This window comes from Aquarana catesbeiana, linkage group LG11 (assembly GCF_042186555.1).
Source record: "Aquarana catesbeiana isolate 2022-GZ linkage group LG11, ASM4218655v1, whole genome shotgun sequence".
In the NCBI taxonomy this organism is placed as follows: domain Eukaryota; kingdom Metazoa; phylum Chordata; class Amphibia; order Anura; family Ranidae; genus Aquarana; species Aquarana catesbeiana.
This window is the reverse complement of record NC_133334.1, coordinates 1369645-1396222: the sequence shown is the minus strand read 5'-3', so window position 1 is coordinate 1396222 and position 26578 is coordinate 1369645. Positions and strand designations below refer to the sequence as shown.

The window sequence follows — 26578 nt, the reverse complement described above, 5'->3', positions numbered from 1 at the left end:
ACAGCCACAAATCCCCCCCCACCCACCAGGCACAGCCATGATGGAAGAAAACTTAGCCACACCTCGTCACCAAGAACAGCCCAAGAGGAAGAGAAAACAGCTACACCTCCCCACTAGCCACAGCTTAGGAGAAAGAGAGCATGGCCACACCTCTCCCCCACCCACCAGGCACAGCCCAGATGGAATAAAACACAGCCACACCTCCCACCTCCCCAACAGCCCAGGAAGAAGAGAAAACAGCCACACCTCCCCACCAGACACAGCCCAGGAAGAAGAGAACACAGCCACACCTCCCCATTAGGAACAGCCCAGGAGGAAGAGAACACAGCCACAAATCCCCCCCCCAGCCATCCCAGCATAGCCCAGGTTGAAGAGAAAACGACACCTCCCCACCAAACACAGCCCAGGAGGAAGAGAACACAGCCACACCTCCCCACCAGGAACAGCCCATGAGGAAGATGTAATAGAACGTCCCACACTCCGCTTGAGTGCTTTCATCATATACCACTTCCTCCCAGTCTGAATATAGATATCAGATATTCCAACCGCTCACAAGCACAAAACAAGAGGATACTTGTTTAGCTGCTGAACAATATGAACATTGTGATTCTAAAATTCCTAACTCGGTTTGCGAATGTTGTCTCGCAAACCGAGCAGGATTCAGGCCAAAAGCGGTGTGCAGTACCACCGTTCGGAAATGCACGGAAAGGCCTGAGGACAGTTCGGCTGTCCTCGGCAAACCTCGGAAAGGCTCATGAACGGAGTCTTTCCGAGGTTTGCCGAGGTCTGCCGAAGTGTCCCTCAGGCCTTTCCAGCCATTTCCGAGGCTCTCTGGCGCCCCCTCTCGCATGCGGTATTGCATCCCATTGAAGTCAATGCGGAACAAATTATTTTCATTTCCATTGACTTCAATGGGAAAACTCGCTTTGATATGCGAGTACTTCGAATTACGAGCATAGTCCTAGAACGGATTATGCTCGTAATCCGAGGTTCCACTGTATAAGATTCACCCACAAGCCCATGTTTTTCTCACACAGTTAGGAGGGAGAATGAGATTCTGCTGCTGCTGGAAAGGTAGAAGCTAAATCCTATACTATTATTATATATGTTATAAGATAATCATTTATTATTTATCTATTTACTGTGAAATTTCTGGTTGGAAGTTATAACTTCAAACTTCAGTAATTTGTCCATTAAGTCATCTGCTTGAGTACAGATTTTGAAAATATACTAAATTACCCTAAAAACAATTTATAATAATTATTTGTATATTACTTATGGTAATTAACCCCTCGCCACCCAGGTCAACTCTGACACTTCTCTCCTACATGTAAAAATCATCATTTTTTTGCTAGAAAATTACTCAGAACCCCCAAACATTATATATATATTGTTTTAGCAGACAACCTAGGGAATACAATGGTGGTCATTGCAACTTCTTATGTTACACAGTATTTGCGTAGCATTTTTTTAAACACATTTTTTATGGGGAAGAAACATTAACGTTAGCCCAATTTTTTTGTATTCCATAAAAGATGATGTTACGCCGAGTAAATAGATACCTAACATGTCACACTTTAAAATTGCGCACACTTGTGGAATGGCGCCAAACTTCAGTACTTAAAAATCTCCATAGACAACGCTTTAACCGCTTGCTGACCAGCCGCCACAGTTGGACTGCGGCAATATGAATCGCCGTTATGTCGCTTCCTTTTTTGGCCACTAGGGGAGCGCCCGCCGCTCACCTCCGGAGTCGATGCAAGTGCCTGGGGTCGGAGTAACCGCCGGTGTCTTGTCGAATACAGTCCCCTATCATATAGTGTCCGCCCTGTACTGCGCAGGCGCAGTACGGAGGACATACGAGACGCCGAAAGTCTCCGAAGTTTAACAGCTGATCATCAGCTGTACACGGCGCCTGCGCATTTATTCTCACCCTATGTCCAGGTTCATTCCCTACTATCCAAGTGGACATAGAGTTAGAATAAATAATTGCTGAGCGCAGCGAGGCCGTGCCCGAAGCGTGGCGAGAGAAGCGAGCCCGCGAGGGGCCCTCTTACAAAGCCATCGCTAAGAAGTGCCCAAGCGCCGTGTACAGCTGATGGTCAGCTGTTCAACTTCGGACACTTTCGGCATCTCCTTCTGCTCCGTACTACGCAAGCGCTGCGCCTGCGCAGTACGGGGCGGACACTATCCGATAGGAGGACAGTTCTAGTCAGAACACCGGGCTCCCGCGATCGCTCGTGACACGAGGAGAACCAGGATCTCTGTGTTTAAACACAGAGATCCCGGTTCTCTGAGGGAAGAAGAGACTGATCGTCTGTACATACAAAGTATGAACACCGATCTATCTCTTCCCCTAGCTAGTCCCCTCCCCCCTTCAGTTAGAACACACGCTAGGGAACACAATTAGCCCCTTGATCGCCCCTAGTGTTAACCCCTTCCCTGCTAGTGCCATTTTTACAGTAATCAGTGCATTTGTATAGCACTGATCGCTGTATTAATGCCAATGGTCCCAAAAATATGTCAAAATTGTCCGATGTGTCCGCCATAATGTCGCGGTCATGATAAAAATCGCTGATCGCCACCATTACTAGTAAAAAAAATAATAATAATAAAAATGCTATAAATCTATCCCCTATTTTGTAGACGATATAACTTTTGCGCAAACCAATCAATATACGCTTATTGCGATTTTTATTACCAAAAATATGTTGAAGAATACATATCGGCCTAAACTGAGAAAAAAATTGCTTTTTTAAAAAGAAAATGGGGATATTTATTATAGCAAAAAGTATAAAATATTGTGTTTTTTTCAAAATTGTCGCTCTTTTTTTGTTTATAGCTCAAAAAACAAAAACCGCAGAGGTGATCAAATACCACCAAAAGAAAGCTCTATTTGTGGGGGGAAAAAGCAGGTCAATTTAGTTTGGGTACAGCGTTGCACGCCCGCGCAATTGTCAGTTAAAGCAACGCTGTGCCGAATCACAAAAAATGCTCTGGTCATTCAGCAGCCAAATCTTCCGGGGCTGAAGTGGTTAAACATTTTTACATATTACATGTTTAGAGTTACAGAAGAGGTCTAGTGCTAGAATTATTGCTCTCGCTCTAATGATCTCGGCATATGTAACCTGTGTGTATCTAGCTCTGATACTAACCAGTGCCCTCACCAGCCACTCACCTCACTGCATATCCCTGGACCACACCTCTCCCCCGCCCACCAGGCACAGCCCAGATGGAAGAGAACAGAGCCACACCTCCCCGCCTAGCACAGCCCAGGAGAAAGAGAACACAGCCACACCTCCCCCCCCAGCACAGCCCAGGAGGAAGAGAACATAGCCACACCTCCCCACCTAGCACAGCCCAGGAGGAAGAGAACATAGCCACACCTCCCCGCCCAGCACAGCCCAGGAGGAAGAGAACACAGCCACACCTCCCCACCTAGCACAGCCCAGGAGGAAGAGAACATAGCCACACCTCTCCACCTAGCACAGCCCAGGAGAAAGAGAACATAGCCACACCTCCCCACCTAGCACAGCCTAGGAGGAAGAGAACATAGCCACACCTCCCCACTTAGCACAGCCCAGGAGACAGAGAACATAGCCACACCTCCCCGCCTAGCACAGCCCAGGAAGAAGAGAACATAGCCACACCTCCCCACCTAGCACAGCCCAGGAAAAAGAGAACATAGCCACACCTCCCCACCTAGCACAGTCCAGGAAAAAGAGAACATAGCCACACCTCCCCACCTAGCACAGCCCAGGAGGAAGAGAACATAACCACACCTGCCCACCTAGCACAGCCTAGGAGGAAGAGAACATAGCCACACCTCCCCACCTAGCACAGTCAAGGAGGAAGAGAACATAGCCACACCTCCCCACCTAGCACAGCCCAGGAGGAAGAGAACATAGCCACACCTCCCGCCTAGCACAGCCCAGGAGAAAGAGAACATAGCCACACCTCCCCACCTAGCACAGCCCAGGAGGAAGAGAACATAGCCACACCTCCCCGCCTAGCACAGCCCAGGAGGAAGTGACCATAGCCACACCTCGCCGCCTAGCACAGCCCAGGAGAAAGAGAACATAGCCACACCTCCCCACCTAGCACAGCCTAGGAGGAAGAGAACATAGCCACACCTCCCCAACTAGCACAGCCCAGGAGGAAGAGAACATAGCCACACCTCCCCACCTAGCACAGCCCAGGAGGAAGAGAACAGAGCCACACCTCCCCGCCTAGCACAGCCCAGGAAGAAGAGAACATAGCCACACCTCCCCACCTAGCACAGCCCAGGAAAAAGAGAACATAGCCACACCTCCCCACCTAGCACACCCCAGGAGGAAGAGAACATAGCCACATCTCCCCACCTAGCACAGCCCAGGAGGAAGAAAACATAACCACACCTCCCCACCTAGCACAGCCTAGGAGGAAGAGAACATAGCCACACCTCCCCACCTAGCACAGTCCAGGAGGAAGAGAACATAGCCACACCTCCCCACCTAGCACAGCCCAGGAGAAAGAGAACATAGCCACACCTCCCCACCTAGCACAGCCCAGGAAAAAGAGAACATAGCCACACCTCCCCACCTAGCACACCCCAGGAGGAAGAGAACATAGCCACATCTCCCCACCTAGCACAGCCCAGGAGGAAGAGAACATAACCACACCTCCCCACCTAGCACAGCCTAGGAGGAAGAGAACATAGCCACACCACCCCACCTAGCACAGTCAAGGAGGAAGAGAACATAGCCACACCTCCCGCCTAGCACAGCCCAGGAGAAAGAGAACATAGCCACACCTCCCCACCTAGCACAGCCCAGGAGGAAGAGAACATAGCCACATCTCCCCGCCCAGCACAGCCCAGGAGGAAGTGACCATAGCCACACCTCGCCGCCTAGCACAGCCCAGGAGAAAGAGAACATAGCCACACCTCCCCACCTAGCACGGCCCAGGAGGAAGAGAACATAGCCACACCTCCCCACTTAGCACAGCCCAAGAGAAAGGGAACATAGCCATACCTCCCCACCTAGCACAGCCCAGGAGGAAGGGAACACAGCCATACCTCCCCACCTAGCACACCCCAGGAGGAAGAGAACATAGCCACATCTCCCCACCTAGCACAGCCCAGGAGGAAGAGAACATAACCACACCTCCCCACCTAGCACAGCCTAGGAGGAAGAGAACATAGCCACACCTCCCCAACTAGCACAGCCCAGGAGGAAGAGAACATAGCCACACCTCCCCACCTAGCACAGCCCAGGAGGAAGAGAACAGAGCCACACCTCCCCGCCTAGCACAGCCCAGGAAGAAGAGAACATAGCCACACCTCCCCACCTAGCACAGCCCAGGAAAAAGAGAACATAGCCACACCTCCCCACCTAGCACACCCCAGGAGGAAGAGAACATAGCCACATCTCCCCACCTAGCACAGCCCAGGAGGAAGAGAACATAACCACACCTCCCCACCTAGCACAGCCTAGGAGGAAGAGAACATAGCCACACCACCCCACCTAGCACAGTCAAGGAGGAAGAGAACATAGCCACACCTCCCGCCTAGCACAGCCCAGGAGAAAGAGAACATAGCCACACCTCCCCACCTAGCACAGCCCAGGAGGAAGAGAACATAGCCACATCTCCCCGCCCAGCACAGCCCAGGAGGAAGTGACCATAGCCACACCTCGCCGCCTAGCACAGCCCAGGAGAAAGAGAACATAGCCACACCTCCCCACCTAGCACGGCCCAGGAGGAAGAGAACATAGCCACACCTCCCCACTTAGCACAGCCCAAGAGAAAGGGAACATAGCCATACCTCCCCACCTAGCACAGCCCAGGAGGAAGGGAACACAGCCATACCTCCCCACCTAGCACACCCCAGGAGGAAGAGAACATAGCCACATCTCCCCACCTAGCACAGCCCAGGAGGAAGAGAACATAACCACACCTCCCCACCTAGCACAGCCTAGGAGGAAGAGAACATAGCCACACCTCCCCAACTAGCACAGCCCAGGAGGAAGAGAACATAGCCACACCTCCCCACCTAGCACAGCCCAGGAGGAAGAGAACAGAGCCACACCTCCCCGCCTAGCACAGCCCAGGAAGAAGAGAACATAGCCACACCTCCCCACCTAGCACAGCCCAGGAAAAAGAGAACATAGCCACACCTCCCCACCTAGCACACCCCAGGAGGAAGAGAACATAGCCACATCTCCCCACCTAGCACAGCCCAGGAGGAAGAGAACATAACCACACCTCCCCACCTAGCACAGCCTAGGAGGAAGAGAACATAGCCACACCTCCCCAACTAGCACAGCCTAGGAGGAAGAGAACATAGCCACACCTCCCCACCTAGCACAGCCCAGGAGGAAGAGAACATAGCCACACCTCCCCACCTAGCACAGCCCAGGAGGAAGAGAACATAGCCACACCTCCCGCCTAGCACAGCCCAGGAGAAAGAGAACATAGCCACACCTCCCCGCCTAGCACAGCCCAGGAAGAAGAGAACATAGCCACACTTCCCCACCTAGCACAGCCCAGGAAAAAGAGAACATAGCCACACCTCCCCACCTAGCACACCCCAGGAGGAAGAGAACATAGCCACATCTCCCCACCTAGCACAGCCCAGGAGGAAGAGAACATAACCACACCTCCCCACCTAGCACAGCCTAGGAGGAAGAGAACATAGCCACACCTCCCCAACTAGCACAGCCCAGGAGGAAGAGAACATAGCCACACCTCCCCACCTAGCACAGCCCAGGAGGAAGAGAACAGAGCCACACCTCCCGCCTAGCACAGCCCAGGAGAAAGAGAACATAGCCACACCTTCCCACCTAGCACAGCCCAGGAGGAAGAGAACATAGCCACACCTCCCCGCCCAGCACAGCCCAGGAGAAAGAGAACATAGCCACACCTCCCCGCCCAGCACAACCAAGGAGAAAGAGAATATAGCCACACCTCCCCACCTAGCACAGCCCAGGAGGAAGAGAACATAGCCACATCTCCCCACCTAGCACAGCCCAGGAGGAAGAGAACATAACCACACCTCCCCACCTAGCATAGCCCAGGAGGAAGAGAACATAGCCACACCTCCCCATCTAGCACAGCCCAGGAGGAAGAGAACATAGCCACACCTCCCCACTTAGCACAGCCCAGGAGAAAGGGAACATAGCCACACCTCCCCACCTAGCACAGCCCAGGAGGAAGGGAACACAGCCACACCTCCCCGCCTAGCACAGCCAAGATGGAAGAGAACATAGCCACACCTCCCCACCTAGCACAGCCCAGGAGGAAGGGAACATAGCCACACCTCCCTAGCAGGCATAGCCCAGGAGGAAGAGAACATAGCCACACCTCCCCACCTAGCACAGCCCAGGAGGAAGAGAACATAGCCACACCTCCCCACCTAGCACAGCCCAGGAGGAAGAGAACATAGCCACACCTCCCTAGCAGGCATAGCCTGGAAAGCCAGCCAGCTGATAGAAGATTCCTCTAAAAATGTATACCCCCTCCCCCAGGAGGAAGAGAACATAGCCACACCTCCCCACCTAGCACAGCCCAGGAGGAAGAGAACATAGCCACACCTCCCTAGCAGGCATAGCCTGGAAAGCCAGCCAGCTTATAGAAGATTCCTCTAAAAATGTATACCCCCTCCCCCAGCATGCACCACTGGCATAACTCGTAGTGGTGGCCAGATATAACTATTCATAACTGAGGTCATCGCAGCCTCCCATACCATTGCCAACAACACCCCCCACCCTCAGGTAGAAGTACTTAATAATAAGAGCTTTGGAAAAACCTGCAGAAAGCTGAACTATCAATCCAGCTCAGGCTGACTACAGCCCAGTAACACGCCACATTTATATATCCCTCCTGCTTAGGGGAGGGGGGCTACACATGTGAAGATCCTTCTTCCACCTACCCCTATAGAATAATCCCTATACACGGGAAGAGGTCATCTTCCAGGACTGACTGGACCAGATATCACCACACTGCTGACACCGCCCCCTCCTGTCCATCAAACTATGAAGCCGCCCCTCCTACTACTGATTTCAACTTTACTCTGGTGTGAGGACAGATTTTGGGCACAGAGCCCCTCACCCACCTGAACGGGCATTGCCCAGAGATTGGGGCACAGGAAGAAGAACCACATCAGCTGGTTGGCATCAATGGCCACCAGATTGCAGATCTGCCCGGAGGTCATCTCCCCCATAGACATGTTGGAGGTGGACAGGTGCATGATCTTCCTGTAGATCTTCGTCTGCAGAGGGAAGAGAACATATCAATAACATATCAATAACATGGATATAGGTCATGTGATGACATGTGACTCCTCTCACATCCTCATACATATCTTATTGAAGAGAAAAAGGGACATTTCTGGTTACTATGGTCAGCTGACTGATGGATGGATTCTGATTGGCTGTTGTGGGTCTCTGATTAGTTGCTATGGGTTACCGCATTCATATTTTCCTCCATAGATTGTAGCATTGCTGTGTGACAGGTTCACTTTACACCAACGCACCCATATTATCAGAGATGTACTATTCTCTGACCTGCCATCCCCCATCTCCACCAACAGTCACCATGGAAACGCGCCATTTTGATATTGCCCTGACAGGCTGGAATGATTGTCCTGTAATTCTCCTAATTCTGCACAATGTGTCCCCGGCCCATCGCTCACATCGCAGGACATTATCTGAATTCCTGGCACCTCCGAAAACCACTCTGGGCTAAATTTATCACCAGCGGCTGGCCGGCAGCCAGAAAATGCGCAGTTATCGCCATTACTGGCCGTTCATAAGAGGCAGCCCGGGGCCAGACACTCTTCACCAGCCGATCACATGTGGGGGGGGAGGGGATAACACTGAGTGTCAGCTCTGGGGACAAGTAACTATAACAGTTATTTTGGTGAAAAACAGTGCTCCGGGGGCAAATGGTCATATTTATACATATATATATATATACACAGTAACTTGAAAAAGTATTCACAACCCCTTGCAATCTCCCAAATTTTGTTACAACCAAAAACGTAAATATATTTTATTGGGATTTTATGTGATAGACCAACACAAAGTGTCACATAATTGTGAAGTGGAAGGAAAATGATAAATGATACAAATAAATATGTGAAAAGTGTGGGGGGAGGGGGCATTTGTATGGCGCCCCCCGGAGTCAATACTTTGTAGAACCCCCTTTCTCTACAAGTCTTTTTGGGGATGTCTCTACCAGCTTTGCACATCTAGAGAGGACATTTCTGCCCATTCTTCTTTGTAAAATATCTCAAGCTCTGTCAGATTGGATGGAGAGCGTCTGTGAACAGCAATTTTCAAGTCTTTCCACAGATTCTCAATGTGATTTAGGTCTGGACTGTGACTGGGCCATTCTAACACATGAATATGCTTTGATCTAAACCATTCCATTGTAGCTCTGGCTGGATGTTTCGGGTCGTTGTCCTGCTGGAAGGTGAACCTCCGCCCCAGTCTCAAGTCTTTTGTAGACTCTAACAGGTTTTCTTCTAAGATTGTCCTGTATTTGTCTCCATCCATCTTCCCATCAACTCTGACCAGCTTCCCTGTCCCTGCTGAAGAAAACCATCCCCACCACATGATGCTGCCACCACCATGTTTCACAGTGGGGATGGTGTGTTCAGGGTGATGTGCAGTGTTAGTTTTCCCCACACATAGCGTTTTACTTTTAGTCCATAAAGTTGAATTTTGGTCTCATGTGACTAGATCACCTTCTTCCACATGTTTGCTGTGTCCTCCACATGGCTTCTCACAAACTACAAACAGGACTTCTTATGACTTTCTTTCTCCAATGTCTTTCTTCTTGTCACTCTTCCATAAAGGGCAGATTTGTGGAGAACACGACTAATAGTTGTCCTGTGGACAGATTCTCCCACCTGAGCTGTGGATCTCTGCAGCTCCTCCAGAGTTACCATGGACCTCTTGGCTCTTCTCTGATGAATGCTCTCCTTGCCCGGCCGGTCAGTTTAGGTGGACGGCCATGTCTTGGTAGGTTTGCAGTTGTGCCATACTCTTTCCATTTTCTGATGATGGATTGAACAGAGCTCCGTGAAATGTTCAAAGCTTGGGAGATTTTTTTATAACCTGACCCTGCTTTATACTTCTCCACAACTTTATCCCTGACCTGTCTGGTGTGTTCCTTGGCCTTCATGATGCTGTTTGTTCACTAAGGTTCCCTAACAAACCTCTGAGGGCTTCACAGAACAGCTGTATTTATACTGAGATTAAATGACACATAAACTCTATTTACTAATTAGGTGAATTCTGAAGGCAATTGTTTCCACTAGATTTTAGTTATCCAATCATTATATTACATTGTATCGTATTTTATTATGATATATCACAGCCAGGGCCGTGGATAAGGGGGTACCACCGGTCCTCCTGTAGGGGGCCCAGGCCAGCAAGGTAAATGGGATGTTGGCAGGGAGGGTGATTGGGGTGGTCGCGGGGGGGGGGGGGCAATTACTGGGACCGATCTCCTGTATAGCTCTCTCTGCAGCAGCTGAAAGCCAGCTTCTTCTGCTCTCCCTCCCCCCTCCATACAGGAGATCGGTTCCAGTCATTGGAATTCCTTATAATGACCATCCACCGGCCACACAGCCATTGGGTGGACTTCTCTTCAGGCTCAGTGAGTTGATTCAAAACAGCCAATCAGGAGTTCATCCCACCATGTGCTGGAAACAGAACTAACCTTATTGGATGCTGACAGTTGCAGCCCCTCCCCCAGTGGGCAGGGGTGGAGTCACTCACCTGGATGGCTCCGCGTAGGTTGATCCCGGTCTCGATGGCGACGTAGTAGGAGGCCTGGAGGAACGTTCTCTGCAGGAGGAGAGCGAAGAAGAGGAGGACGGCGAGGACGTAGGCGTTCGCCAGGAACTCTTGTGATGAAATGAACGAGACGCCGAAAAATATCTTCTGTGAGACATAGAGAGGGGGAGGGGAGAGGCACCCAATCATAACCAGGATAATCATTATAACAATACTCCTCAGAACACGACATTCACCAACCAATCAGATCCACCACACACAGTCCAATCATCTGAATTCACCATCCATAGTGAAGATCACCCGGAGGGAGGAGGCGGTCCTGCTGTGACCTATCATACTCCCCATCCCCCTTCAGAGATCCTCCAGACTGGAATGAACAGATTCTGGTGAATGTAAGGATACCCCGAGTATGAATTGGGGCCGAACATTTGCCGGTCAGCCGTTTGCCGAACACCCGAATTTGCAGGGTGTGTTTCCTGATGGACACCCTGCAATGTACCGAGCGCTGCACCGTGCATTCCGCACCCTGATTGGACAATGCTGGTTGTTAAGGAACGGGCCAGGAAGCCAACCGCACGTCCTCAACAACTGATAAGTCATCAATGGGTTCCCCGCTGACAGATCAATAATAAAGTGTCAGTAAAAAAAAAAAAAAACATGGCACGGGGCCCCCCCAGTCCATTATTTGGAGGGGAAACCCACACCAAAATAAAAAATATAAAAACGGTGTGGGGTCCCCCCTGAAACCCATGCCAGACCCTTATCCAAGCACGCAGCCCAACAGGCCAGAAAAGAGAGGGACGAGCGAGCAGCCCCCCCAAACCATACCAGACCACATACCCTCAACATGGGGGATGGGTGCTTTGAGGCGGAGCTCTGCCTCATCCCCACAACTGTGGCCGGTGGTTGTTTGGGGGCTTATTGGAATCTGGAAGCCCCCTTTAACAAGGGAACCCGCAGATCCTGCCCTCCCTTATGTGAATGGGTATCGGGTACATTGTACCCCCACCCATTCACCAAAAACATAGGGACAAGGTGCTTTGGGGCAGGGGGGCGCAGAGCCCACCACCCCAAAGCACCCACCCCCCCCATGTTGAGGGCATGTGGCCCGGCTATTGAAAAAAATAAAGAACAAAACAGCATGGTGCCCCCCCAGTCCATACCAGACCCTTATCCGAGCATGCAGGTAGGTTCAGGATGGGGGTGTTCGTTGTCTCCCCCCCTTCCCTGACCTGCCTACCTGCATGCTCGGATAAGGGTCTGGTATGGACTGGGGGGGCACCATGCTGTTTTGTTCTTTATTTTTTTCAATAGCCGGGTGTCGGCAATTGTAACCGCGAGTCATTTTAAATAGGATGTGACTTGTTTTGTTTTCAATTATTGCTGCAGCAGGTTCTATACATGATACAGATGTGCCACTTTACAGACAGACTAAGGGGACCCCCAGACACGATATTTAAAGGAATTTTCCATTTTTATTGTGGCAGTACCCGGACCCCCATACCCTTTTATGGCCAATTACTTGCATATTAGCCTTCAGAATGGGCACTTTTGATTTTTCATGTTCGGCTCCCACAGACTTCAATGGGGTTTGCCATTTGGGTCAGAACTTTTCCCTGTTTGAGACTTCTGCTGCAAACTGAACCGGAGGGTGTTTGGCCCATGTCATTGGTTTTAGAACTGTACAGCATGCTGGAAAATCTCTGCAGATCATCAATGGGAGAAGCTGAGGGTCAGCAGAGGCCAATGTGCAAATCAGTCAGAGAGGCGGGAAGGAAGGACAATCGGTGGGAGATATAGTGAATACGGCCTTCCTATTCAGGGCCACTGACAAGGGGGGGGTAGCACCAGCATGGGGGGGTAATTATAGGAAATGATCCCCTGATTGTCTCCTCTTGCAGCAGCTGAAAGCCGGCTTCTCCTCCTCTCCCTCCTCTCTTCAGTTTACAGCTGTAAGAGGAGACAAGCAGGAGATCGGTTCCTGTAATCCCCCCCTCCCCCCGCACCGATCACCCCTCCCGTGCCCCTCCTCCAGCCCCCCCCAATGTCTGCTAATAATTATTTTACTGTATTTATAGTGAAAATATTGTGTTAATATTTTGGGGGGCCACAGGAAGGCTGTGCGGGGCCCTGGGATTTCTAACATTGGCTGGGTGAAGGGCGCTCGGTGGGATTGTAGTGAATAATATATTTCTGGTTCTCTGGAGATAACGGATGGAGATTGTCGCCTTTCTTATAATGACATCATCAATCACATCGGGAATTTGTCCGGAGTGACATCGACCTTCGTTCAACAACTCAGGAAATCAATGGCCGGAGGAGTCCCGGTGATAAATGTCTCCTCCGAGGTCCCGGCGTTATCCAATGACAGGTCTATAACTTATCTCCGGGACACTCCCATCAGCAGAGTCCCCGAGCCGAGATCACCCAACCACAACGATCGACACTCACCGCCATACAGACATTGCCACCCCGACACCCTCCCGACACCCCCAAGGTCTCCTGACACCCCGACACCCTCCCGACACCCCCAAGGTCTCCTGACACCCCAACACCCTCCCGACACCCCCAGGTCTCCCGACACCCCCCAGGTCTCCTGACACCCCGACACCCTCCCGACACCCCCCAGGTCTCCTGACACCCCGACACCCTCCCGACACCCCCCCAGGTCTCCCGACACCCCCCCGACACCCCCCAGGTCTCCTGACACCCCGACACCCTCCCGACACCCCCCAGGTCTCCTGACACCCCGACACCCTCCCGACACCCCCCAGGTCTCCCGAAACCCCCCCGACACCCCCCAGGTCTCCTGACACCCCGACACCCTCCCGACACCCCCCAGGTCTCCTGACACCCCGACACCCTCCCGACACCCCCCCAGGTCTCCCGACACCCTCCCGACACCCCCCAGGTCTCCTGATACCCTGACATTCTCCTGACACCCCGACACCCCCCAGGTCTCCTGACACCTCAACACCCTCCCGACACCCCCCAGGTCTCCCGACACCCCGACACCCTCCCGACACCCCCCAGGTCTCCTGACACCCCAACACCCTCCTGACACCCCAACACCCTCCCGACACCCACAGGTCTCCTGACACCCTCCCGACACCCCCAGGTCTCCTGACACCCCAACACCCTCCTGACACCCCAACACCCTCCCGACACCCACAGGTCTCCTGACACCCTCCCAACACCCCCAGGTCTCCTGACACCCTGACACCCTCCTGACACTCCGACACCCTCCCGACACCCCCCCAAGTCTCCTGCCACCCCGACACCCTCCTGACACCCCTAGGTCTCCTGCCACCCCAACAACCCCCAGGTCTCCTGACACCCCGACACCCTCCTGACACCCCAACACCCTCCCGAAACCCCCCCAGGTCTCCTGACATCCTCCCGACACCCCCCAGGTCTCCTGACACCCCAACATCCTCCCAACACCCCCCAGGTCTCCTGACACCTTGCTGACACCCCAACACCCTCCCGACACCCCCCAGGTCTCCTGACACCCCCCAGGTCTCCCGACACCCTCCCGACACCCCTCAGGTCTCCTGACACCCCGACACCCTCCCCACACCCCCCCAGGTCTCCCGACACCCTCCCGACACCCCCCAGGTCTCCTGACACCTCGACACCCTCCCGACACCCCCCCAGGTCTCCTGGCACCCCAACACCCTCCCGACACCCCCAGGTCTCCCGACACCCCCCAGGTCTCCTGACACCCCGACACCCTCCCGACCCCCCAGGTCTCCCGTCACCCCCCAGGTCTCCTGACACCCCGACACCCTCCCGACCCCCCCAGATCTCCTGACACCCCGACACCCCCCAGGTCTCCTGACACCCCAACACCCTCCCGACACCCCCCCAGGTCTCCCGACACCCTGACACCCCCCCAGGTCTCCCGACACTCCGACACCCTCCCGACACCCCCAAGGTCTCCTGACACCCCGACACCCTCCCGACACCCCCAAGGTCTCCTGACACCCCAACACCCTCCCGACACCCCCAGGTCTCCCGACACCCCCCAGGTCTCCTGACACCCCGACACCCTCCCGACACCCCCCAGGTCTCCTGACACCCCCCCGACACCCCCCAGGTCTCCTGACACCCCGACACCCTCCCGACACCCCCCAGGTCTCCTGACACCCCGACACCCTCCCGACCCCCCCAGATCTCCTGACACCCCGACACCCCCCAGGTCTCCTGACACCCCAACACCCTCCCGACACCCCCCCAGGTCTCCCGACACCCTGACACCCCCCCAGGTCTCCCGACACTCCGACACCCTCCCGACACCCCCAAGGTCTCCTGACACCCCGACACCCTCCCGACACCCCCAAGGTCTCCTGACACCCCAACACCCTCCCGACACCCCCAGGTCTCCCGACACCCCCCAGGTCTCCTGACACCCCGACACCCTCCCGACACCCCCCAGGTCTCCTGACACCCCGACACCCTCCCGACACCCCCCCAGGTCTCCCGACACCCCCCCGACACCCCCCAGGTCTCCTGACACCCCGACACCCTCCCGACACCCCCCAGGTCTCCTGACACCCCGACACCCTCCCGACACCCCCCAGGTCTCCCGAAACCCCCCCGACACCCCCCAGGTCTCCTGACACCCCGACACCCTCCCGACACCCCCCAGGTCTCCTGACACCCCGACACCCTCCCGACACCCCCCCAGGTCTCCCGACACCCTCCCGACACCCCCCAGGTCTCCTGATACCCTGACATTCTCCTGACACCCCGACACCCCCCAGGTCTCCTGACACCTCAACACCCTCCCGACACCCCCCAGGTCTCCTGATACCCTGACATTCTCCTGACACCCCAACACCCTCCCGACACCCCCCAGGTCTCCTGACACCCCAACACCCTCCTGACACCCCAACACCCTCCCGACACCCACAGGTCTCCTGACACCCTCCCGACACCCCCAGGTCTCCTGACACCCCAACACCCTCCTGACACCCCAACACCCTCCCGACACCCACAGGTCTCCTGACACCCTCCCAACACCCCCAGGTCTCCTGACACCCTGACACCCTCCTGACACTCCGACACCCTCCCGACACCCCCCCAAGTCTCCTGCCACCCCGACACCCTCCTGACACCCCTAGGTCTCCTGCCACCCCAACAACCCCCAGGTCTCCTGACACCCCGACACCCTCCTGACACCCCAACACCCTCCCGAAACCCCCCCAGGTCTCCTGACATCCTCCCGACACCCCCCAGGTCTCCTGACACCCCAACATCCTCCCAACACCCCCCAGGTCTCCTGACACCTTGCTGACACCCCAACACCCTCCCGACACCCCCCAGGTCTCCTGACACCCCCCAGGTCTCCCGACACCCTCCCGACACCCCTCAGGTCTCCTGACACCCCGACACCCTCCCCACACCCCCCCAGGTCTCCCGACACCCTCCCGACACCCCCCAGGTCTCCTGACACCTCGACACCCTCCCGACACCCCCCCAGGTCTCCTGGCACCCCAACACCCTCCCGACACCCCCAGGTCTCCCGACACCCCCCAGGTCTCCTGACACCCCGACACCCTCCCGACCCCCCAGGTCTCCCGTCACCCCCCAGGTCTCCTGACACCCCGACACCCTCCCGACCCCCCCAGATCTCCTGACACCCCGACACCCCCCAGGTCTCCTGACACCCCAACACCCTCCCGACACCCCCCCAGGTCTCCCGACACCCTGACACCCCCCCAGGTCTCCCGACACTCCGACACCCTCCCGACACCCCCCAGGTCTCCTGATACCCTGACACTCTCCTGACACCCCAACACCCTCCCGACACCCCCCAGGTCTCCTGACACCCCAACACCCTCCTGACACCCCCAGGTCTCCTGACACCCCGACACCCTCCTGACACCCCAACACCCTCCCGACACCCCCAGGTCTCCTGACACCCTCCCAACACCCCCCAGGTCTCCTGACACCCCGACATCCTCCTGACACCCCAACACCCTCCCAACACCCCAGATCTCCTGAAACCCTGACACCCTCCTGACACCCCAACACCCTCCTGACACCCCCCAGGTCTCCTGACACCCCGACACCCTCCCGACCCCCCCCAGGTCTCCTGCCACCCCGACACCCTCCTGACACCTCTAGGTCTCCCGACACCCTCCTGACACCCCTAGGTCTCCTGCCACCCCAACAACCCCCAGGTCTCCTGCCACCCCAACAACCCCCAGGTCTCCTGACACCCTCCTGACACCCCAACACCCTCCCGAAACCCCCCCCAGGTCTCCTGACACCCTCCCAACACCCCCCAGGTCTCCTGACACCCCAAAACCCTCCTGACACCCCCAAGGTCTCCTGACACCCTCCCAACACCCCCCAGGTCTCCTGACACCCCGACACCCTCCTGACACCCCAACACCCTCCCAACACCCCCCAGGTCTCCTGACACCCTCCTGACACCCCCCAGGTCTCCTGACACCCCAACACCCTCCCAACACCCCCCAGGTCTCCTGACACCCAAACACCCTCCCAACACCCCCCAGGTCTCCTGACACCCTGCTGACACCCCAACACCCTCCCAACACCCCCCAGGTCTCCCGACACCCTCCCGACACCCCCCCCAGGTCTCCCGACACCCCCCAGGTCTCCCGACACACTCCCAACACCCCCCAGGTCTCCTGACACCCCGACACCCTCCCGACACCCCCCCAGGTTACCCGACACCCCCCAGGTCTCCTGACACCCCAACACCCTCCCGACACCCCCCAGGTCTCCTGACACCTCGACACCCTCCTGACACCCCCCCAAGGTCTCCTGACACCCCAAAACCCTCCCGACACCCCCAGGTCCCCTGAAATCCCAACACCCTCCCGACACCCCCAGGTCTCCTGACACCCCAACACCCTCCCGACCCCCCCAGGTCTCCTGACACCCCGACACTCTCCCGACACCCCTCCAGGTCTCCCGACACCCCGACACCCTCCCGACACCCCCAGGTCTCCTGACACCCCGACACCCTCACGACACCCCCCCAGGTCTCCTGACACCCCGACAACCCCCAGGTCTCCTGACACCCCAACACCCTCCCGACACCCCCCCAGGTCTCCCGACACCCCGACACCTCCCAGGTCTCCCGACACCCTCCCGACACCCCCCAGGTCTCCTGACATCCTCTCGACACCCCCAGGTCTCCTGACACCCTCCTGATACCCCAACACCCTCCCAACACCCCCAGGTCTCCTGACACCCTCCCAACACCCCCCAGGTCTCCTGACACCCCAACATCCTCCTGACACCCCAACACCCTCCCACCACCCCCCCAGGTCTCCTGAAACCCTGACACCCTCCTGACACCCCAACACCCTCCTGACACCCCCCAGGTCTCCTGACACCCCCAAGGTCTCCTGACACCCCGACACCCTCCTGACACCCCCCAGGTCTCCTGACACCCCAACATCCTCCCGAAACCCCCCCCAGGTCTCCTGACACCCCAAAACCCTCCCGACACCCCCCAGGTCTCCTGACACCCTCCCAACACCCTCCTGGTCTCCTGACACCCCGACACTCTCCTGACACCCCAACACCCTCCCAACACCCCCCAGGTCTTCTGACACCCTGCTGACACCCTAACACCCTCCTGACACCCCCCAGGTCTCCTGACACCCTCCCGACACCCCCCAGGTCTCCTGACACCCACTTGACACCCCTACATCCTCCCAACACCCCCCAGGTTTCCTGACACCCCGACACCCTCCTGACACCCCAACACCCTCCCGACACCCCCAGGTCTCCTGACACCCTCCCAACACCCACCAGGTCTCCTGACACCCCAACATCCTCCTGACACCCCAACACCCTCCCAACACCCCCCCAGGTCTCCTGAAACCCTGACACCCTCCTGACACCCCAACACCCTCCCGACACCCCCCAGGTCTCCTGACACCCACCTGACACCCCAACACCCTCCTGACACCCCCTAGGTCTCCTGACACCCCCTAGGTCTCCTGACACCACAACACCCCCCAGGTCTCCTGACACCCCAACACCCTCCTGACACCCCCCAGGTCTCCTGACACCCCAACACCCTCCAGACACCTGCCCCAGGTCTCCTGACACCCTGACACCCTCCTGACACCCCGACACCCTACTTACACCCCTAGGTCTCTCATCATCTCTGGGTCTCCCAACACCCCCCAGCTCTTCTGACACCCCCTAGGTCTCCTGACACCCTGACACCCCCAGGGCTCCTGACACCCCAACACCCTCTTGACAACCCACAGGTCTCCTGACACCCCAACACCCTCCGGACACCCCCCAGGTCTCCTGACACCCTCCTGACACCCCGACACCCTACTTACACCCCTAGGTCTTTCATCATCTCTGGGTCTCCCAACACCCCCCAGCTCTTCTGACACCCCCTAGGTCTCCTGACACCCCGACACCCCCAGGTCTCCTTACACCCCAAAACCCTCCGGACACCCCCCAGGTCTCCTGACACCCCAACACCCTACTTACACCCCTAGGTCTCTCATCATCTCTGGGTCTCCCAACACCCCCCAGCTCTCCTGACACCACAACACCCTCCTGATACCCCTAGGTCTCCCAACAACACTAAGGCCTCCCAACAACCCCCAGGTCTCCTAACACCCCAACACCTTCCTGTCACCCCGACACCCACCTGACACCCCTAGGTCTCCTGACAACCCAACACCCTTCTGACACCCTCCTGAAACCCCTAGGACTCACCACACCCCCAGGTCTCCTGACACCCCCAGGTCCCCCGACATCCCTCCTGGATGACACTTTCCCAGGCCAGTCTCAGCCCACCCTGGACACTCACCCGCGGGGGGGAGGTCTTGTTCTCTTGGCTGAGGTGATGGACGATCCCGGAGACACACAGCGGACCGGCGAATCCCAACATGTCGGCCAGAATGCGGAAGATGCTGCTGAGGATGAGGGGCCTGCCGAAGGCGCAACACAAGGCGGCCCAGATGGAGCGCACCCCCGCCGGACACGAGGAGGACTTACCCTGCCGAGACCACCGACACACCAATCAGATCTGTGCAATCACTCTGTACACTGTGCTATACATTCTATACTCCACCCCCCTCCACTCTGTACACTGTGCTGTACATTCTTTACCCCACCCCCTCCACTCTGTACACTGTGCTGTACATTCTATACTCCACCCCCTCCACTCTGTACACTGTGCTGTACATTCTATACTCCACACCCCTCCACTCTGTACACTGTGCTATACATTCTATACTCCACACCCCTCCACTCTGTACACTGTGCTGTACATTCTATACTCCACCCCCCTCCACTCTGTACACTGTGCTGTACATTCTATACTCCACACCCCTCCACTCTGTACACTGTGCTATACATTCTATACTCCACACCCTCCACTCTGTACACTGTGCTGTACATTCTATACTCCACACTCCTCCACTCTGTACACTGTGCTGTACATTCTATACTCCACACCCTCCACTCTGTACACTGTGCTATACATTCTATACTCCACACTCCTCCACTCTGTGCACTGTGCTATACATTCTATACTCCACACTCCTCCACTCTGTACACTGTGCTATACATTCTATACTCCACCCCCTCCACTCTGTACACTGTGCTGTACATTCTATACTCCACCTCCTCCACTCTGTACACTGTGCTGTACATTCTATACTCCACCCCCCTCCACTCTGTACACTGTGCTGTACATTCTATACTCCACCTCCTCCACTCTGTACACTGTGCTGTACATTCTATACTCCACACCCCTCCACTCTGTACACTGTGCTGTACATTCTATACTCCACCTCCTCCACTCTGTACACTGTGCTGTACATTCTATACTCCACACTCCTCCACTCTGTACACTGTGCTATACATTCTATACTCCACCCCCCTCCACTCTGTACACTGTGCTGTACATTCTATACTCCACCTCCTCCACTCTGTACACTGTGCTGTACATTCTATACTCCACACCCCTCCACTCTGTACACTGTGCTGTACATTCTATACTCCACCTCCTCCACTCTGTACACTGTGCTGTACATTCTATACTCCACACTCCTCCACTCTGTACACTGTGCTATACATTCTATACTCCACCCCGCTCCACTCTGTACACTGTGCTGTACATTCTATACTCCACCTCCTCCACTCTGTACACTGTGCTGTACATTCTATACTCCAACCCCTCCACTCTGTACACTGTGCTGTACATTCTATACTCCACACCTCTCCACTCTGTACACTGTGCTATACATTCTATACTCCACCCCCTTCCACTCTGTACACTGTGCTGTACATTCTATACTCCACCCCCTCCACTCTGTACACTGTGCTATACATTCTATACTCCACCCCCCTCCACTCTGTACACTGTGCTGTACATTCTATACTCCACCTCCTCCACTCTGTACACTGTGCTGTACATTCTATACTCCACCCCCTCCACTCTGTACACTGTGCTGTACATTCTATACTCCACACCTCTCCACTGTGCTGTACATTCTATACTCCACCCCCTCCACTCTGTACACTGTGCTGTACATTCTATACTCCACCCCTCCACTCTGTACACTGTGCTGTACATTTTATACTCCACCCCCCTCCACTCTGTACACTGTGCTGTACATTCTATACTCCACACCCCTCCACTCTGTACACTGTGCTATACATTCTATACTCCACACCTCTCCACTGTGCTGTACATTCTATACTCCACCCCCTCCACTCTGTACACTGTGCTGTACATTCTATACTCCACCCCCTCCACTCTGTACACTGTGCTGTACATTCTATACTCCACCCCCCTCCACTCTGTACACTGTGCTGTACATTCTATACTCCACACCCCTCCACTCTGTACACTGTGCTGTACATTCTATACTCCCCCCCCTCCACTCTGTACACTGTGCTGTACATTCTATACTCCACACCCCTCCACTCTGTACACTGTGCTATACATTCTATACTCCACCCCCCTCCACTCTGTACACTGTGCTGTACATTCTATACTCCACCCCCTATACTCTGTACACTGTGCTATACATTCTATACTCCACACCCCTCCACTCTGTACACTGTGCTATACATTCTATACTCCACCCCCCTCCACTCTGTACACTGTGCTGTACATTCTATACTCCACCCCCTATACTCTGTACACTGTGCTATACATTCTATACTCCACACCCCTCCACTCTGTACACTGTGCTGTACATTCTATACTCCACCCCCCTCCACTCTGTACACTGTGCTGTACATTCTATACTCCACCCCCTCCACTCTGTACACTGTGCTGTACATTCTATACTCCACCCCCCTCCACTCTGTACACTGTGCTGTACATTCTATACTCCACCCCCTCCACTCTGTACACTGTGCTGTACATTCTATACTCCACACCCCTCCACTCTGTACACTGTGCTGTACATTCTATACTCCCCCCCCCCTCCACTCTGTACACTGTGCTGTACATTCTATACTCCACCCCCTCCACTCTGTACACTGTGCTGTACATTCTATACTCCACACCGATCCACTCTGTACAATGTGCTGTACATTCTATACTCCACCCCCTCCACTCTGTACACTGTGCTGTACATTCTATACTCCACCCCCTCCACTCTGTACACTGTGCTGTACATTCTATACTCCACACCTCTCCACTCTGTACACTGTGCTGTACATTCTATACTCCACCCCCTCCACTCTGTACACTGTGCTGTACATTCTATACTCCACACCCCTCCACTCTGTACACTGTGCTATACATTCTATACTCCACCCCCTCCACTCTGTACACTGTGCTGTACATTCTATACTCCACCCCCTATACTCTGTACACTGTGCTATACATTCTATACTCCACACCCCTCCACTCTGTACACTGTGCTATACATTCTATACTCCACACCCCTCTACTCTGTACACTGTGCTGTACATTCTATACTCCACACCTCTCCACTCTGTACACTGTGCTATACATTCTATACTCCACACCCCTCTACTCTGTACACTGTGCTGTACATTCTATACTCCACACCTCTCCACTCTGTACACTGTGCTATACATTCTATACTCCACCCCCTCCACTCTGTACACTGTGCTGTACATTCTATACTCCACCCCCTCCACTCTGTACACTGTGCTGTACATTCTATACTCCACACCTCTCCACTCTGTACACTGTGCTGTACATTCTATACTCCACCCCCTCCACTCTGTACACTGGGCTGTACATTCTATACTCCACACCCCTCCACTCTGTACACTGTGCTATACATTCTATACTCCACACCCCTCCACTCTGTACACTGTGCTATACATTCTATACTCCACACCCTCCACTCTGTACACTGTGCTATACATTCTATACTCCACCCCCTCCACTCTGTACACTGTGCTGTACATTCTATACTCCACCCCCTCCACTCTGTACACTGTGCTGTACATTCTATACTCCACACCTCTCCACTCTGTACACTGTGCTATACATTCTATACTCCACACCCCTCTACTCGGTACACTGTGCTGTACATTCTATACTCCACACCTCTCCACTCTATACACTGTGCTGTACATTCTATACTCCACACCTCTCCACTCTGTACACTGTGCTGTACATTCTATACTCCACCCCCCTCCACTCTGTACACTGTGCTATACATTCTATACTCCACACTCCTCCACTCTGTACACTGTGCTGTACATTCTATACTCCACACCCTCCACTCTGTACACTGTGCTGTACATTCTATACTCCACACCCCTCCACTCTGTACACTGTGCTGTACATTCTATACTCCACATCCCTCCACTCTGTACACTGTGCTATACATTCTATACTCCACACCCCTCCACTCTGTACACTGTGCTGTACATTCTATACTCCACACTCCTCCACTCTGTACACTGTGCTGTACATTCTATACTCCACACCCTCCACTCTGTACACTGTGCTGTACATTCTATACTCCACACCCCTCCACTCTGTACACTGTGCTATACATTCTATACTCCACACCTCTCCACTCTATACACTGTGCTGTACATTCTATACTCCACACCCTCCACTCTGTACACTGTGCTGTACATTCTATACTCCACACCCTCCACTCTGTACACTGTGCTGTACATTCTATACTCCACACCCTCCACTCTGTACACTGTGCTGTACATTCTATACTCCACACACATCCACTCTGTACACTGTGCTGTACATTCTATACTCCACACCTCTCCACTCTATACACTGTGCTGTACATTCTATACTCCACACGCTCCACTCTGTACACTGTGCTGTACATTCTATACTCCACCCCCCTCCACTCTGTACACTGTGCTATACATTCTATACTCCACACCCTCCACTCTGTACACTGTGCTATACATTCTATACTCCACACCCTCCACTCTGTACACTGTGCTGTACATTCTATACTCCACCTCTTCCACCCTGTACACTGTGCTATACATTCTATACTCCACACCCCTCTACTCTGTACACTGTGCTGTACATTCTATACTCCACACCCCTCCACTCTGTACACTGTGCTATACATTCTATACTCCACACACCTCCACTCTGTACACTGTGCTGTACATTCTATACTCCACACCTCTCCACTCTATACACTGTGCTGTACATTCTATACTCCACACCCTCCACTCTGTACACTGTGCTGTGCATTCTATACTCCACCCTCCTCCACTCTGTACACTGTGCTGTACATTCTATACTCCACACCCTCCACTCTGTACACTGTGCTGTACATTCTATACTCCACACCCCTCCACTCTGTACACTGTGCTATACATTCTATACTCCACACCCTCCACTCTGTACACTGTGCTATACATTCTATGCTCCACCCCCTCCACTCTGTACACTGTGCTGTACATTCGATACTCCACACCTCTCCACTCTGTACACTGTGCTATACATTCTATACTCCACACCCCTCCACTCTGTACACTGTGCTGTACATTCTATACTCCACACCCTCCACTCTGTACACTGTGCTGTACATTCTATACTCCACCCCCTCCACTCTGTACACTGTGCTATACATTCTATACTCCACCCCCCTCCACTCTGTACACTGTGCTGTACATTCTATACTCCACCCCCTCCACTCTGTACACTGTGCTGTACATTCTATACTCCACCCCCTCCACTCTGTACACTGTGCTATACATTCTATACTCCACCCCCCTCCACTCTGTACACTGTGCTGTACATTCTATACTCCACCCCCTCCACTCTGTACACTGTGCTGTACATTCTATACTCCACCCCCCTCCACTCTGTACACTGTGCTGTACATTCTATACTCCACCCCCCTCCACTCTGTACACAGTGCTGTACATTCTATACTCCACACCTCACCACTCTGTACACTGTGCTATACATTCTATACTCCACACCCCTCCACTCTGTACACTGTGCTATACATTCTATACTCCACCCCCTCCACTCTGTACACTGTGCTATACATTCTATACTCCACACCCCTCCACTCTGTACACTGTGCTGTACATTCTATACTCCACCCCCTCCACTCTGTACACTGTGCTATACATTTTATACTCCACCCCCTCCACTCTGTACACTGTGCTATACATTCTATACTCCACACCCTCCACTCTGTACACTGTGCTATACATTCTATGCTCCACCCCCTCCACTCTGTACACTGTGCTGTACATTCTATACTCCACACCTCTCCACTCTGTACACTGTGCTATACATTCTATACTCCACACCCCTCCACTCTGTACACTGTGCTGTACATTCTATACTCCACACCTCTCCACTCTGTACACTGTGCTGTACATTCTATACTCCACACCCCTCGACTCTGTACACTGTGCTGTACATTCTATACTCCACCCCCTCCACTCTGTACACTGTGCTATACATTCTATACTCCACCCCCCTCCACTCTGTACACTGTGCTGTACATTCTATACTCCACCCCCTCCACTCTGTACACTGTGCTGTACATTCTATACTCCACCCCCCTCCACTCTGTACACTGTGCTGTACATTCTATACTCCACCCCCCTCCACTCTGTACACTGTGCTGTACATTCTATACTCCACACCCCTCCACTCTGTACACTGTGCTGTACATTCTATACTCCCCCCCTACACTCTGTACACTGTGCTGTACATTCTATACTCCACCCCCTCCACTCTGTACACTGTGCTATACATTTTATACTCCACCCCCTCCACTCTGTACACTGTGCTATACATTCTATACTCCACCCCCTCCACTCTGTACACTGTGTTGTACATTCTATACTCCACCACCTCTCCACTCTGTACACTGTGCTATACATTCTATACTCCACCCCCTCCACTCTGTACACTGTGCTGTACATTCTATACTCCACCCCCCTCCACTCTGTACACTGTGCTATACATTCTATACTCCACCCCCTCCACTCTGTACACTGTGCTGTACATTCTATACTCCACCCCCCTCCACTCTGTACACTGTGCTGTACATTCTATACTCCACACCCCTCCACTCTGTACACTGTGCTATACATTCTATACTCCACACCCCTCCACTCTGTACACTGTGCTATACATTCTATACTCCACACCCCTCCACTCTGTACACTGTGCTATACATTCTATACTCCACACCCCTCCACTCTGTACACTGTGCTGTACATTCTATACTCCACACCCTCCACTCTGTACACTGTGCTGTACATTCTATACTCCACACCCCTCCACTCTGTACACTGTGCTGTACATTCTATACTCC

At 54.1% G+C, this 26578-nt stretch overlaps 1 protein-coding gene across 2 annotated transcripts in view; it reads right to left on the bottom strand.

Annotated features, from left to right (window-relative positions):
- The window catches only part of ABCC8 (ATP binding cassette subfamily C member 8), a 261472-nt gene that overhangs the window by 110711 nt on the left and 124183 nt on the right, over positions 1 to 26578 (bottom strand). The window contains exons 6-8 of one of the 2 annotated variants that reach the window (XM_073603932.1): positions 19609 to 19797; positions 10767 to 10928; positions 8093 to 8248 (exon numbers count right to left, since the gene is read on the bottom strand). In XM_073603932.1, the coding sequence (XP_073460033.1) occupies positions 8093 to 8248; positions 10767 to 10928; positions 19609 to 19797 (507 nt within the window). Of the gene's footprint in view, positions 1 to 8092; positions 8249 to 10766; positions 10932 to 19608; positions 19798 to 26578 lie in introns of both variants that reach the window. The other variant, XM_073603931.1, reaches the window with a different exon arrangement.